This window comes from Ascidiella aspersa, chromosome 1, assembly GCF_963924565.1.
Source record: "Ascidiella aspersa chromosome 1, kaAscAspe10.2, whole genome shotgun sequence".
Classification (NCBI taxonomy): Eukaryota; Metazoa; Chordata; class Ascidiacea; order Phlebobranchia; family Ascidiidae; genus Ascidiella; species Ascidiella aspersa.
In genome coordinates this window covers 18,177,576-18,195,362 of record NC_139447.1, presented here as the reverse complement: position 1 = coordinate 18,195,362, position 17,787 = coordinate 18,177,576, and the positions used below count along the sequence as shown (strand labels likewise).

General features: G+C 36.4%; 1 protein-coding gene across 1 annotated transcript in view; it reads left to right on the top strand.

Annotated features, from left to right (window-relative positions):
• LOC146168141 (histone deacetylase 5-like) overlaps positions 1-17,787 on the top strand; it is a 69,488-nt gene that overhangs the window by 15,336 nt on the left and 36,365 nt on the right. The window contains exons 5-8 of the mRNA XM_083390862.1: positions 637-752; positions 11,147-11,290; positions 11,372-11,463; positions 11,544-11,648. Coding sequence (XP_083246988.1) covers positions 637-752; positions 11,147-11,290; positions 11,372-11,463; positions 11,544-11,648 — 457 coding nt within the window. The remainder of the gene's footprint in view (positions 1-636; positions 753-11,146; positions 11,291-11,371; positions 11,464-11,543; positions 11,649-17,787) is intronic.

The window sequence follows — 17,787 nt, the reverse complement described above, 5'->3', positions numbered from 1 at the left end:
GGTAAAAATTATTTTATGACGATAATTATTGAATTCAATAAAGTTTGATAAATTTTTCTCGGACATCGATCAATATTTCTTACAGTTATCCAGCCCCTTCTTCTAACCTTTCGGTTATCCGACCATGATGTTCAGGTCTTATAGTTATCCGGTCCTTTTTGTAAAAAGTTTGGTGATCTCTCGTAGATACTTAGAAATTTATTATTATATATAACCCTGCTCTAGTAGATCCTGAGAAAAATTAATTTGCCACCTCATTCTATCAAACTTGGTTTGATGAATAATTTTGTTAGAGCGATGGGAAGTGCAATTCTAATGAATTTCTTTTCTCTGCAAAAAGTTTTCTGGCAAACGCCAAGCTAAACTACAAGAAGGAATCTTAGTGGAACCCCAAACTAAAAAATCAGAGCTATTGCCTTTGTTCCAACCTTATGGCTGTTGTTTATTTGTTTATTGAAAGACTATTCTGACCAAATGAGTAGAAAATGAAATCAAGTTTTTATATTTCCCAACCTATATAAATTTGTATTTCTTACAAAATTAGGACTACATGATGAATATTGTTTAATTGCCAAGCGTTAAAACTTTTACACAAAAGAAATGCTATGATGTCATGTATGTTATTTATTCTTTCAGATCAAAGTCCTTGCGATGGACCCCGTCACTTGATGAAAGCAGAGAGAGTAGAGACACATCCAATTCGTATTCATCTGTCATTCAGAGTTATGATGACTTTCCTCTAAGAAAAACAGGTCAGTTATTGTACAACTTTCTTTTGTTCTTGACTTTCATTCCATCAATGTTAGCATCCAGGAGTTGTTTTCTGGTTTGAATCCATTACACTGAGGAACATTTTCGCAAAAAAAAATTTGTTGACTCTGATTTTGCACTTGATTTAGGGTAATTCCGGTGTGCTGATTTCAAAACTGCCGCCAGTTTTCTTCTATCACATCAAGTTTTTGCTCTACAGCATACATCCACAATAAGCTACTTTTCACGAATTTAGCCGTATTGCTTTTGCATACGTAATAGGAATGCACAAGCTAATCATATAGTAAGTCATATACAAGAAGGGTCAACTGAATTATTAAGGAAAAAAGGCACTGACATCGATTTAGGTCGATACACGTTTAAAAAGCTTGTTAAATGCGCTGAATCACAATATGTGTTACCTCGCTGTAGTTTTATAGAAGCTTGGAATGTAATTACTTGATTTAAGAAATATGTCAATATGGAATCGAGAACAGAAAGCAGAAGCAAATAACAACAATAAAATCGAAGCTAATGAGCAATTAAATTGCCCATTCAGTTAGTCTTCGTAAAGAATACGGAAACATAAAAAGATTCCTTGAATTGTTGCAATAAAGCACAATTGGATGATATGTGTTGACCTTAAAATCTTCTTGGTCAGCAACATGGATACACAAAGTTCCCCTGGTATTTGTGTATGTGCGACAATAGATCTCGAGATTAGCACTGTGTGGAGAAGAACTGGCCTCACAGATCTGACCTTAAACCTGGACCCATCATTCTACATGAGCCACTTGTTGACAGAGATGCACATAAAGCTTGGACCAATGAAACAATTCGTTAAAGCATTGTCGACTGAGAAAGCAACTGTTTCAATTACCTCGTTTTGGCTTTTCCTGGTCTGGCAACACAAAAAATTAAGGCTGGTGTATTTGATGGTTCACAAATTCGGCAACTCATCAAAGATGAACATTTCAGTGGTTCAATGTCCAAAAAGAAAATGCGCGGTTGTCATTTGAAATCATTATCAAGGGATTTCGTGGGAATACACTGGCAGAGATTATATCGAAATTGTTCAGAAGGGACTGTAAAGGTACAAAGAACTCGGTTGCAACGGGAGCATCAAGATGCATTTTGTTGCATACCCATCCCGAAACCTTGGTGCGGTCAGCGATGAGCAAGGAGAAAGATTTCACCAAGATCTGAATGTTATGGAGGAAACATATCAGGGAAGATGGGACTTGCATATGCTGGCTGACTATTGCTGGAGTATAACGCGAGACTGCCCACAGCTCAAATATGCCAGGAAAAGCTACCCCTACAAGCGTAATTTTTGCCTTAAACTCGCATTTTATTTGTCCTGCAGAAGCAATATCCGTTTAAGGAACAGAATAAAGCTGTACAAATGTTTATTTGAAAACAATTGAGTTACTTTCGGTTGCTTGTAGGTCTTACAGCATTTTATACAAAGAACGCAGATGTCTTAAACGTTGTATTTTTCTGAAAAAAGTGGTGAGTGCCTAGCTCAAAAACTTGACGTGATAGACAAAAACTGATGTCATTTTTGGATTCAGCGTCCAAATGTTAGTCAAAAACGATTGTTAGATCGAAGTCAACAAAAATTGTGTTCCCCAGTGTTATTTAAAGACATCACCAAATTACATTTTATGAACTTATATCTGTACACCACACATAAACTGTACACCACATATAAAGTTTCAAAAAATATAAAAATGGCCACTGGTCATATTGCTATTAGTCAAGACTATTGGAATGATGCTTTGCTACAGACATAGATTAAAAAAGGCGATGTCATGAACATGATTGTTTCATTAAAGCAAATGCCAGTCAAAATATATTTTTTAGCATTGTTTGATGCATTTTTAATCACCCAAATTAAAAAGGGTATTCCTGCTGAATGCAAATTTTCAATGCATACAATTCTTAAACCTACATTTGTTTGGCTCTCCTCACTGGTACCACCTTGTATGTGGTAGGAGAGCTTGTTTCCTCTTACACCGCACTGGCACTGTAAACAGGAGTTTATGCTTTTGAGAGGTATAACCTTGATGGAAGGAATAAGGTAGACTAAATGGTGCCTGACCTTTGCCTTCAGGTTTACCAACCAAGGTTGCGCTGGGGTTAGTAACCTCATCAACACATAAAAACACTGTTACAAAACGACAATATCATATTGTAGGTCTTATACTGGTTTCATTGAAGTTTTTTTTACATACAACTCATCTAGAAGTTTAAGCCTTAAAAGAGTTGTAGCCTACTTTAAAACAGATGGGCACAATCAGTGGCGTATCCAGGGGAGGTTGGTTATCCGGACCCCCCCTCCTTTTCATTAGTGATATTCTCATTATATGGGCCGAAAATTTATTTTCGGGACATATCTTGTTTTTGCCGTTATTCTTTTTTGGTTTCCTATGGTTTCCTATGGTTTGTTTCAGACCGACTTTTGTCCGAAGCTTTATAGAAAAAGTAGACATCGTAGAACCTTCAAATTTTCAGACATGGCGTAGAGTGGTATGTAGGTGCTTTGTAAAAGTTTATGAGGCTGCACTCCCAGGGGCCTTTGCTTGGGGGGTAAAAACCTGAAATATTGCGTTTTAGCACTTTGTAGCTAACGACAGCCATCTAGCAGCAGAAAAACTTTCATACAGAATTCGTTCATATTCGCTTGCTTTGTCCAGCTCGCGTCGCGACGAGGCGGCTGCTGGCATCCCTGCTGCGCCCTATTGTCCCGCGCGTGCAACATTTGTGTTGGAAGTGGCTTGCCTAGTAAAACTATGCACATGCGACTTGCCTTTCATAAAGAGGCCTCTCTAAGTAAAAAAACCTATTGCTCTTACAACACAAAATATTTTACCACCGCAAATTTAAATGCGAATCCTACAGGCAGTGTACACATCTCTGTTAGCACATGTTGTAATTGTTGCACCATTCAAACATATCAACACCAGGTCTAAGCAAATATAATTATACAAGGGCCGCAACAACAAAAAGCTTAAGTTTAACGCATTCTTAACGACGACGTTACAAAGCTACGTCATAACATGGCGTCATAAATAAATAAATCTTGCGTTTATTGGATTTAAATTGGCAAAACTTTCAATATAAAACGTGGCTTATTAGGCACATAAACGTGTTTGCATATTGCTCAAAACTACAGATTTAAACTCTGTTTCAACAGTGATTGCTCAGACCAAGGCATGGTAAAAATTTACACAGTAAAAGTTGGAAAAAGTATAGCAAACCATAGACGTTAAATCATTTAGAGAGAATGAAAATATTGACTTTTTAAACATGCTAGCTGACCAAAATGTAATAACATGGCCGTAAGCATTATCTACGTAAATTTTTATTGATCAAATGTATGTTTCGATCATTTGCCAAAATCTACGCCATATTTGAACCCCCTTCGCTTCAAAGCCATAAGTTATTATATTATTATACACAACTTATAATTGTGTGTAGATATGTTGGATTGGAGTAACATACAGAACAGGTACAAATAGCAAATATTCCCCAAATACGATGTTTCCAATATTCTCCAAATCGTATTTCATCGTATTGTCGCGGTAATACACAAAGAGGTAAGGCCGTGAATAAAGTTTCACCCACCGTACAATTAACGGAGGGAAGCATTTCGAGTAGGGATGTTCAAGGCAGAATATCGGCGACACATTTATAATGCTTGCTTTAAATGCGGCGTCAGCATTTTTTGGGGCGACCAATTACTTCGCGATAAGCTTCGCCTAATAATTAAGTGTCAATAGGGTGTATTTACCGCCGCAAGTTTAAATGCGAAATCTTAAGGCAGTCTACGCCTCTCTGTTAGCACCTGTTGTGCATCTTGCTCCAACCAGCATACCAACATCAGGCCTAAACTTATCTAGCAAAACTTTCGATTTAATAGTTTGCGTATTAGGCACGTAATAGTGTTTGTCATATTGTTTGAAACGACAGATTTAAAGCCTGTTTTAACAGTGATTGCTCGGACCAAGCTATGGTAAAAAATTACCTAGTGAAAGTTTGCAAAAGTATAGCAAACCATAGGCGTTAAACCATTTTTAGTCTTTAAGAAATGATAATATTTCATTTTCAAACACGTAAGCTGGTCAAAATTGAATAAAATAGCCATATGCATTATCTAAGTAAATTCTATTTATCAAATATATGTTTCGATCATTTCCCAAATTCTACGCCATATTTGAACCCCTTTCGCATAAAAGGCATATTTTAAGTGGGGAAGTTTTCGGCCCATATCTGTTTTTGCTTGCAGAAACAAGTTAAGGAAAATGAAAAACAAAATATATAATATAAAGTACACAATACAAAATATTTAAAAAAAAATTAAAAAAAAAAAAAATTAAAATAAAGTAAAAATTGAAAATAAACACTAAGCCCTGAAAATATATCCCCTGACAAAATATACAACAACCGCACCCCCGTCTAGTTTTTTGTTTGTTTCTGTCAGGGTTTTACTCACAGTCCTAAGCGCTAATATTTTTTTAATGTAATTGGGTCACGCGTCTTAAGCTAATGCGAAACCAAAATCAAACCCAAAACTCCGTTTTTCGTTTCTTGCCTGGTCGACCATAACCGCAGATTTTTTCTCTATTGTTATTCATTCGAGTTGGCTGATCAGCAAGTGTGTTTGACAATTAAAACAATATATTAAGCGGTTTTCGTTTTTTCTCGCTAAAAACGTTGAGTTTGGCGTAGCTGATGTCCCTCGCTGTTCGCTGTCTGTGCTAATATCCGATGTTGGTGTTTCTGCAAGACATGCTTGTATTTTAGCTGACTTGGCACACAGCCCGGCACAGATGTTGCGCTAATCGAATAACACCCGGGAAAACGACCTTCGTTCAGTATTGCAGGTGGCGAGAGACGTGCTTGCAATTTATCGTACTCCCGTACATGGATCTACCAAAATCAATTACACATATTTCACGGTCTTGGTTTAGTTTCTCGCTTAAAGTTAACGATTGCATACAAAGCGGTTTTGCAGCTGGCGGCAGGATTGTCAACGACGCACATGTTTGCTTTGCGTCTAAAGTTTCACTTTTGCTAGACATTAATGGGTTTTGGTTATTTTTTATTTATTTATGACGTAATTCCAATTACAATTTTATGATGTCATACCCGTCACTATTTTATGACGTCATTACCATCAGATGGAAAAACGATGAATTCCCTAAGTTGAAAATTCGTAACCCCTCCCCCCTTTTTGGATTTCTGGATACGACCCTGGGCACAATACTTCCCTTGTGCAGCCTTGTGACGTACAATAAACTCTAAAGTAGACCAATTACTGTATGTTACGTCACAATGCTGCAAATAGGGTTAGTTCGGATATCAATAATTATTACTATCCGGATAACGGATATATCCGTATATTTGGAATTTATCTAACCGGTTAACCGGATAATAACTGCTAAGTGAGACAATCAATTTCATGAGGTTTGCATGAAAAATGGATTGTAAAATCATTACACAGTTTTATTGAATAAAATCATTACACAGTTTTACTGAATGCTCTTTCTGCTTCCACAGAAGTAGGCTGAATAGTAAGCAGCGCTTCAGAGAGAGTCTGAAGGTTGGCAGGTCGTTTCCCAGAAGCTTCAAAGACTTCACATTCCATTTGGACCATTCTTCTGTTTAGGTTTGGAGTACTGGAAGGACGAGTAGCTGATACAGGAATTAATGCCGACATGATAGCTTGCTCTAATTCCTCCTTGAGAGATTCACGTGATGATCCTTTATATACCGAAGTAGAAGCGAGTGATATCAACTGGCTGTCTTCTCCAGGACCAGGCTTTGCTACTGCAATCAATTTTTGCATTAGGGTTGCTGCAAGAGCATGCATCTTGTTTCTGTTTCCGTATTCGCCAAATGTATCAAGCTTGTTCTCCATCAGAAAATTGGGATCATGCAAATATTCAACTAGATGAACAAGACATGCATTTCTCCTTTCCTTGATTCTTACCTCAAGATTAGGCTTAAGAGATGCTGAGTACGCAGAATTAGAATTAGAAAGAGTTTTAAGCACAAATTTGTGAATCCGCTCAGCGGTTAGAAGTGTAGCGTCCCTTCTGCAAAGTCCATCTACAGCAGTGGTTCTCAACCTGGGGGTCGTGACCCCTAAGGGGGTCGCAAAGGGCTGTCTGGGGAGGCTCGCCATGCACAATTTCATTAAGGAAATAATGATAAGAATTAGGCAATATGAACTAACAGTTTAGCAGTATAGAAGGAGCAAAAGAACTGTCTAACATTTGTCTTTGTGCGGCTTTTGCTGCAGTGAACCTGTCGCGTTTATGACGTCACCATTACACCTTTCAATTAATGAATCAAGATTAGCTTTAGCCAAACGATGTCTAATAAAAATGAATGGACGCTCAAACCAGGATTGCCAGAAGGCCTAAAATTTGAACCAAAAACAATAAATTGTCCTAATTTAACTGCTGTATCCGACGGCTTGCAAATCATTAGGATAGTAAGCTTTCTGTCCTAATATGGCCGAATTTATTTGAAACATTGTGGGATGAAGTAAAACCACGGGCTCACGAGGCCTACAAACTTTGTTTATGCCAACTTTAACAACGTTAATTGAAAAATTGTTCGCAATTTTGATGCGTATTTGTACAATAATTTTCTGCAGTACTAAAGCGTCAGGTGTAGTATAGGTGCTTTAGTTCCAAATTGAAATTTAGACCAAGTAACAATAAAATTTGTGCTAGGTTTACAATAGGTTACAGGCAAAGTATTTCTACCTTTCAGCGGTATCATAACATTTTAAATAGCCTTTTCCAAAACATCCACAGAATACCGGTAATAAAATTTTGGTCTTGCCGTTTTGGCAAAGAGAAATAAAATTTACAGACAGCTTTATTATTGCACTGCTGTTAACGACTAACCGTTTTGTAAATTTGTACAAAATTTTGGCTGCTCACCATGAACAGTTACCTCCATTGATTACCTTTAGTCTCGCAATAGGTTCATGCTAAATATTATTTGACCTAAAATGTCAATCTCTGGCAACCCTGGCTCAAACCGTAACTTTAACTTGTTGCGCATAGCACATTTTAGTCTAATTTTGATACAATCCTAAACTAGATTTTTTCCCATTCGAATTTTGCCAATTTTAAAATGTGTTTTTTATTTACTCAGGTTTATTTATCATACACTATAATTTTGGGGTCGCGCAAGTTATCGAAAACTTAAAGGGGGTCGCTAGAACCAAAAGGTTGAGAACCACTGATCTACAGCATGTTTAACTGGTTCAAGGACATCAATCAGATCATGGAGAATTTTAATTTCTGCGTCCGTAATGGTGATAGAAGTTCCAATCTCAACAAGAGCCATTCTGATACATTTTTCTGCTCTTACAAATGTTTTAATCATCGCTAAAAGACTGTTCCATCTGGTCTTTGAATCTAGAATTAACTTCAGCTCTGTATTCAATTGTGCTTGGATATGCTTTTGCAGAATTCCGTTCTTAAGAGGACTTTTGCGAAACATCTTCACCACTGTTCTTACCTTCCTTATCACTTCCCCAACAAACCGTTGAAGTTCTACACCGGTTGTTTCAGTCTCTACAAGATCTACAGCAGCTTCATCAGCTTCTTCCATCTCCTCTTCCAAAGAAAATTCTGAATCCGATCCAGTATTACTATTTTCCCTTTCATTCTCTAATCCTTCAAAAGAGATTTTGCCTTGCACACAAGAAGTCAGTTACTGCTAAATGATAACCATGCGCAAAACAGAGCTGTTTGACACAACAAATCATTCTTCCACAACTCTTCATCAAACTAGCTCCATCTGTCGTAGCTGCAAAAATGTCTTCCATCTTGAGGCCAAACTCCTGCAATCTTTCTTCCACCAAATTCGCTACTCTTTCAGCTGGAAGAGAACCTTTGATTCTTACCATTCCTAAATTAACGGGGTCTGGATCATAGTGAAGGTTTAAGTTCATGTATCTTCTGCTTCTTGTGCTTGTATATTCATCAAGAGTGACAGAACAGAATTTTCCAGTCTCTTTTTTATTTCAATCATTTCCTTTGTATCGCTTTTCAATGTTTGGAAAAATGTCATGATAATACTTGTGACATTTTGCACCGTTTGTGGTAGCTTGTATCCTCTTGCTAAAAATGCTCGTCTCAGTTGCTTACTAGTAGCTATGGTGTTGAAAGAAATTCTGTCCACAGCTGCTAGCTCTGCAACAACCCTCTCCAGCGACTCTTTGGTTGGCTTAAAATAGTTTTCAATTGTGCTAGTACCTGCGGAACATTTGTTTGTGTTTTCCAAAGAAACTTGCTGTTTTGCTTTCTTTGTGTCAAGAACAATCTTATGTTTTAAACCAGGAAGTCGTACCGTTTGACCCACCTTTCTAAGAAATCGTGTTTTCACAGGTTCCACATTTTGCCCTCTCAGCATTTCTTGATCGTAGAAAGTAGCCCCAGACTGGATTATCACTTTTGAAACAGTTAAATTCCATCTCTTAAATTTAGTCACTTCAAACTAGGTTGTAGTCAAAGCTTTTCAACTGACACTTCAGAGACTTTACCTTGCCATGAGAATGCAGTCTTCTATTAAAAGAATCATTCATTATGCTTTCTTTGTGAGGTGATAGCAAATTTCACTCGTGCATTTTACGAGTAGCGTAGTTAGATAGAAAAAAAAACTGCGGCTAACCGGTTAACCGTTATCCGGATAATCCAACCCTAGCTGCAACATTTGATGGACAAGCCTTCAAAATCTTGCATTTTGCAATTTATATATAAAATTGTAATCCATTTGGTGGACTGGCAGGAAAGTTGATGCGGACCGGCACCAGTCCGCGGACCGATGGTTGAGAACCACTGATTTAAAGCAAGCACTACAAATGTGTCGCCGAAGCGACAGGCCTTATCAAAACTTGCCAATTGCATATGTACAATTAGGCGCAAGATAAAACTTAAAATAATATCGGTTCCAATTACCCTAAATTAACAGCAGAATTGAATATGAACCACATTTGAATTCAAATACCAGGATTCGATATTCGACTTTGAACATCCCTTGTTGTCAGCAAAATTAACGTTGCTTATCAACAAATTTGGTGATATTTGTAATTTTTTTTTGCCCATTGTTTGAAGCGTGCATGACTCTGCCTGTTACAACTGTGATGGCCGAGCACACCTTTTCGAGATTGAGGCTAATAAAAAGGTTCAATAAACAAGCCTGCGGCTAAGAACACATGACCGGCCTAATTAATTAACGTACATCGTCCGTGGATGATATTGTACAGGAATTCATAACAATAAAATAGAGAAGGATAAATTAATTTCGTTTAAAATGCTCATTGCTGTAGCTTACACGCTTATTTTTTACGTCGTTGAGAAGTCTGTTTGTTTTACCAATAAGCATCTTTACGTTATCAAGCCTGTTTATGATAACTTAAGTCGGTGACAAGGAGCCCCTAAATGAAACAATGATAATGAGTGCTGATTAGGCAGTCGTGGCGCTAATCACTGACGTGTTTTCCATGTCATGTGCAATGTTTCCGATGTAACATTGCAGCAGTCAAGGTTTTAGTTTTGTGATCATTGTGTACTGAGACTTCAAAGTGGGGTGTCTAGAAATCCCACCCCCCACATGCTACGCCCCTGGCTAGCTTGCATAAAAAAATACTCTAAAAATTGGTGCTTTGAAGGTTCTCACCATGAATGACACATCAAAAACTGTTTAAGTTGTAAAAAAATAGAAAGATACCACCTTGTTATCTTGGAGATTATCGAATGCAGTTGGATTCAAGATATAAAATTTATTGTTATACATTCTGGACATGACATTTTACTAATTATTTTTTAGGAAAAGGCTAACACTATAATAGAATTGGAGTCACTGAGACCTAGTATGATATGCACTCGGTTTTACTCAAAATACTGTAAATACCATTTTTTAATGGTATGGTCCGACTAATGAAGTGAAAACCAAACAAAAGATGGTTAGTGGCGTCAACTGCAAAATGATGTCACAGCACTTTACATGACAATACCAACTTCAGAAAAGAATGACAAATTGGACAAAAATGGTGAACACCTCAGAGTTGTCAAATAACAACTTGTTTTATAGGTTTTGGTTTGACAGGGGATATTTTGCAAATAATTGTCCTTGTCTGTCTATTTACTTATTTAAAATATCATTAAATGATAAAGACCTATTAAAAACACCAATTGCTGTAAGTTTGAACAGTAAAATGGCATGTCTATTGTAAACATGTTTGTTTTGGCATTTACGCAATAGCTATGCAAAATTATATGAGTCCTTTTGATATAAATTCTAAATTTTTTGACAGTCTTCATAAGTGTTTAGATTTATATGTTAATTTATGTAATTTGTTCAGCTTCTGAACCAAATTTGAAAGTCAAATCACGACTGAAACAGAAGTTATCAGCAGATCAGCGGAGCTCTCCTTTATTAACTAGAAGAAGTGAAATTAAGGCTGATCTTGCTAATCGCATTAAGAAAAAAATGTCTTTAGATTCAGGTATGTTACAATAAAAATGGTTTATAGATAATTAACAAGTTTTTGAGTCTAGTTACTACAAAATAATAAACAATATTGAAGGTTCTGACATCGCTGGACAAAATTTACCAGAATCTGGATCTAAGATAGCTTGTTCTTTTAAAGATGCAAGGTCTTCATCAGTCCAACCAGATGTAAGAAACCTGTATTAGAACTTTTTGCTGTTTTTTTTTTGCATCAGTTATTTTATTTTACCAGTTCAATTATGTTACAGATTGGACTCACAGATACATGTTTATCTGATGCAGATGGCCCTTGTGACCTTTATTCGTCCCCATCTCTTCCAAATATATCACTAGCACTTTCTCAGAAGCAAAATGTAAGTACAGATTCGAAAGTTTTCTTTTACTATATTAGGTTCTTTTACTATATTAGGTTCTTTTACTATATTAGGTTTCTTTTACTATATTAGTTTTTTTTTTGTTGTTCGTTGTTTTTTGCAAACAAAAAAGGGGCAATTATGATAATAAAAAAAAACAAACTATTTTTGCCTAAAATTTTGTTAACCATTCCTTTGTAAACTCAAACTACTTATTAAGCAATTTAAGCATGGTTTATTTTAGGGTGTACAATTTTATTATCTAATTTGTGAATAGCTTTTGTGCTCTATCCTAGTTCTATTTTAATTTGGATTTACGGAAAATGCTACTTAATCCAACTGCATTTTTGAATCAGTCTTAGGAACCAATAATTTATATTAATTTATCTTTAGCCAGACTGACCTGTAGGTGAATTTTACAGTAAGAAATTATAGGCTTTCACCAATATTAGCACAGGAATATTTGTTATTCACAGTCTTATAAATAAATTATGATTCAAACTAAATTGATTGTGGATTATTGTTTATTTTTTATTTTGTTAAATTCATTATAATCATTAACTCTAATTCTAATTTTAACTAATTTGGAAAAACTAAAGTCCAGTTTTCATTTTTATAATAGGAAAGTAATTTGATAAAATTAACAATGGTTAAAAATTTAAATATTAGACTTTTGAAGCTGTACAGCAAAAATTGTGTTACAAAACATACATAAAAACATGATATGAACACTAGGCCAAAATTTATTTTTTGCCTATATAGTGTGTGTAATAAACACAACCTACTCTTTACATACAGCTGCAGACCTCAAACCAAACTTGTGAATATGCAATTAGGTGCAACAAAATAAAGCGGTTCCAATTACCTGATATAAACACAAAATAGGACTCAATTCTAAGGGCCCAATATTTGTCTTTGAATACTAGTCCACCAGTATATAAACTGTTGCTACTAGGCATGGTAATATAAATCAAAAACAGCTCCTCTGGTAATTTTAATTCTATACCAACGTTTCGGCAACCTATGCAAGCCGCTTCGTCAGGGTGAATGACACTGAACGCTTATACAAATAAATGGAAAAGTACAATAAATGGAAAGCACAAAAGGAAACCAGCAGAAATAAATGCGAGCAATGAAACGATAAGAAAATAATTAGGGATAATTAGCGATTGCCTCTAGTCCTTAAGCAGGTGCTTGTAGCATGCAGAGAGAATTATGTCAGTTTTGATGTTCATGGTGTTATCCTTCTTATGAATGTTCCACGATTCCCAAAATAATCTTTTTCTATAGTCTGATTCTTGTGCTATTACAGGGTTGTTCCTAAGCAAAAATTTACACTCGCCAGCTTGGAGAGCGGCTATCAATCAGCACTCGCCCGGACGAAATAACACTCGCCAAATTGGTTGGCACGTCGTCTGCAAATTTCCGTCCTAGCGCGATCATTTCTTGGGTTATCGTTAACCTGTCTTTTATATACGTAAACATCAGAGATTGGAAACTTTAGATTTTGCGCGGGAGAGACAATTTTGCAGCTTGGCTGTAATAAAGTTATCTGTAAAATTTGCTTAACTGAAAATGGAATACTATACTGAAAACCGTTAGCGCGACGAAAGTTTTGCGCGTTTGAGCGATTTTTCGCGACTGACCGCATTTTACATAAAATGCGCGGCTATGAGCTCGACCGAGCGGGTACTTTCCAACCCGGCGTAAACATTTATTTTTATAAAAGTCTGGTCGTTCAGTTTTATGCATGTATGAACAAATGAATGACCCATAAAGCAGTTTACGCTTAAAACAATGATTTTTAGCCGAAATATTTTTTACAAACTTTAGTGAAAAAAATAACACTGACAATTCCTCGTGCTCTATTTTTTCGTATTTTGTTTTTATGTGCTTGCAGGATGTTTCATCGCAGGTTGCTTCGCACCACAAACAAAACGCCAAATTTCGCCTAACACTATAGTTACTGGTTCAAAAGCAAAAAAATGACAAAATAATTTTCGCAAAGTTAACAACCACATTCACTAGAGCAGGGGTGGGCAACCTACGGCCCGCGAATGTAATTCATCCGGCCCGCCGCCTCTTTGACAAATTAGACACGATTCTATTTTAAATGCTTTTTGACTATTTTAACTACGTAATTGCGAAAAATTTTCGCGCTTTGCACGAATGTTCATCACACGTCCACTTTGTTTACATTTTGATGCTGCCTTTTCAACTAGATCAACGATTCTTTACCGTTGCGCCGTGGAAGGCTGACAAGTGCGTCGCACAAAATATTGGATATATATTTTTTAACATTTTTATTTTTTCGGCAATGTAATAAAAACTCGCAAAAAATTTAAAAGAAATATAGGTACACCAAAAAAAAATGTTATCGCGTTCCCTCAAAGTAGTTTTATTACACTTCGCACTCTCTTTGCGCCATAACTTTAATGCCTTTGTAAATGTAATTAAACACGTTTTTAAGTGCAAAAAATCTACGAGGCCTGCCTGATTCGCATTTTTTCTAACATTTTAAGAACACCATTCTTAGTTATCAATTTGTGCGGCCCGCAGAGACCTTTTCAAGTTTTGTTTTGGCCCGCGACTAGAAAAAGGTTGCCGAACCCTGCAGCGCGACCTGTGCGGCGCGACGCCCTATAGTGGGTCGTTTCTATTTTCCAAGGGCGTCCGCAATGGTTTCGATTCGTATCTAAACTTAATTACGATATAAAATATTTAAAGACAGTTATTTTTTAAGCTTTGGCTTGGCTGACCGCTATGAACTTTAAAAGATCGCAACAACCTACTTACGTAGACTAATTACTAATTATCAGCTGTAGCACAAGTATGCGATATTTTTAAATACCGTAGTGTTCAGTGGTCCGTTTCAGTCCCTCAAAACATTTTAAAAACAATGCTTGCAAATAATATTATAAGACATTTGCTTCGAACTTATTGTTACCTAAAACTAGAGCAACTGCTTATAATTTTCTTCAATAAATACAGAAAAGTAAATTTTTTATCGCTGGGTACGTCCAATAAACTTTTCCAAAGGCGTCAATGACCGGGTTAAACTGTAACAACGTTCAAGTTAAGCAATAAACCTCATAACTGTTTTCACCACTGCAGCAATGACGTCTTTGGTTGTTTGCCGGTAAACGACTTTTTTAAACGGGACAAAGAGTCTTTATTACGAGCTTCGAACGTGACTTCGATCAACCTTATTATTTGTGTAGTGTTGAAGGTATTTGCGTCTTAGTGTTTAAGGAAATAACTGGCGCTAAGTAATATTTCGCTTATTAGTGGTGCTTAACACAAGTTGTCCTACACCAACTAATTAAGTTTCACGCTGAAGCCACTCACCAGTCGGGCGAGTGGGTGTCAATCAGCACTCGCCCGGAGCGATTTGCACTCGCATTGGCGAGCGGGCGAGTGCTTAAGCCCAACCCTGTATTATTGAAGCGGCACCAAAATCAATTTGGTGGCTTCGGGAAACAGCATTCACTTTGTGGATTTTAGGTAAGCCACGCATTTATGGCAATTTTAGGTTTTTGTCATCCAATCAAAGGCTCCTAGGGGTACAGACTCATAAACCTGTTATATGCACCTTAATACCATTCTATACCAAGTTCTACATTGTATACAAAAATTGGTCGGAAACATACCAAAGAAACCCAAAAGATTTAACGGCCCATATAATTCTCCACTTATATTTATCAGTCAATACTGCTTGATGAGGGAATTCATTTATTAGTCAGAACTGTTTATTAGGGGACTTGAACCCTATAGGTTGAAATGAATGCTCACCCACGGATGTGAAACAAATGCCAAATCTACAGCCATGAACTTGCTAATATCAAACTAAACTAGACGGGGGTGCGTCTGTTGTATATTTTGTCAGGGGGTATATTTTCAGGGCTTAGTGTTTATTTTTAATTTTTACTTTATTTAAATTTTTTTTTTTTTAATATTTTGTATTGGGAACTTTATATTATACATTTTGTTTGTCATTTTCCTTAACTTGTTTCTGAAGCAAAAACAGATATGGGCCGAAAACTTCCCCACTAAAAATATTCCTTTGATGCGAAAGGGGTTCAGATATGGCGTAGAATTTGGGGAATGATCGAAACATATATTTGATAAATAGAATTTACTTAGATAATGCATATGGCTATTTTATTAAATTTTGACCAGCTTACGTGTTTGAAAATCAAATATTATCATTCTCTTAAAGACTAAAAATGGTTTAACGCCTATGGTTTGCTATACTTTTGCAAACTTTCACTAGGTAATTTTTTACCATAGCTTGCTCCGAGCAATCACTGTTAAAACAGGCTTTAAATCTGTCGTTTCAAACAATATGAAAAACACTATTATGTGCCTAATACGCAAACTATTAAATCGAAAGTTTTGCTAGATATGTTTAGGCCTGATGTTGGTATGCTGGTTGGAGCAAGATGCAAAACAGGTGCTAACACAGAGGCGTAGACTGCCTCAAGATTTCGCATTTAAATTTGCGGCGGTAAATACACCCTATTTGACACTTAGGCGAAGCTTATCGCGAAGTAATTGGTCGCCCGAAAAAATGCTGACGCCACATTTAAAGCAAGCGTTATAAATGTGTCGCCGATATTCTGCCTTGAACATCCCTACTCGAAATGCTTCCCTCCGTTAATTGTACGGTGGGTGAAACTTTATTCACGGCCTTACCTCTTTGTGTATTACCGCGACAATACGATGAAATACGATTTGGAGAATATTGGAAACATCGTATTTGGAGAATATTTGCTATTTGCACCTGTTCTGTATGTTACTCCAATCCAACATATCTACACACAATTATAAGTTGTGTATAATAATATAATAACTTATGGCTTTGAAGCGAAGGCGCGGGGTTCAAATATGGCGTAGATTTTGGCAAATGATCGAAACATACATTTGATCAATAAAAATTTACGTAGATAATGCTTACGGCCATGTTATTACATTTTGGTCAGCTATCATGTTTAAAAAGTCAATATTTTCATTCTCTCTAAATGATTTAACGTCTATGGTTTGCTATACTTTTTCCAACTTTTACTGTGTAAATTTTTACCATGCCTTGGTCTGAGCAATCACTGTTGAAACAGAGTTTAAATCTGTAGTTTTGAGCAATATGCAAACACGTTTATGTGCCTAATAAGCCACGTTTTATATTGAAAGTTTTGCCAATTTAAATCCAATAAACGCAAGATTTATTTATTTATGACGCCATGTTATGACGTAGCTTTGTAACGTCGTCGTTAAGAATGCGTTAAACTTAAGCTTTTTGTTGTTGCGGCCCTTGTATTATTATATTTGTTTAGACCTGGTGTTGATATGTTTGAATGGTGCAACCATTACAACAGGTGCTAACAGAGATGTGTACACTGCCTGTAGGATTCGCATTTAAATTTGCGGTGGTAAAATATTTTGTGTTGTAAGAGCAATAGGTTTTTTTACTTAGAGAGGCCTCTTTATGAAAGGCAAGTCGCATGTGCATAGTTTTACTAGGCAAGCCACTTCCAACACAAATGTTGCACGCGCGGGACAATAGGGCGCAGCAGGGATACCAGCAGCCGCCTCGTCGCGACGCGAGCTGAATAAAGCAAGTGATATGAAAGCATTCTGTATTGAAGTTTTTCTGCCGCTAGATAGTAGAAGATAGCTGTTATGAACTAAAACGATGACATAACACTTTTGTTTTTTGTCCCCCAATTGGAGGTGCCTAGGGGTGCAGCCTCATAAACCTCTACACAGCACCTTCATACCACTCTACGCCATGTCTGAAAATTTGAAAGTTCTACGATGTTCACTTTTTCTATAATGCTCTGGACAAAAATCGGTCTGAAACATGCCATAGCGGGGGTGCGGTTGTTGTATATTTTGTCAGGGGGTATATTTTCAAGGCTTAGTGTTTATTTTCAATTTTTACTTCATTTTATTTTTTTTTATTTTTATTTTTTTAATATTTTGTATTGTGTACTTTATATTATATATTTTGTTTTTTATTTTCCTTAACTTGTTTCTGCAAGCAAAAACAGATATGGGCCGAAAACTTCCCCACTTAACTTATGCCTTTGATGGGAAAGGGGTTCAATATGGCGTAGAATTTGGGGAATGATCGAAACATATA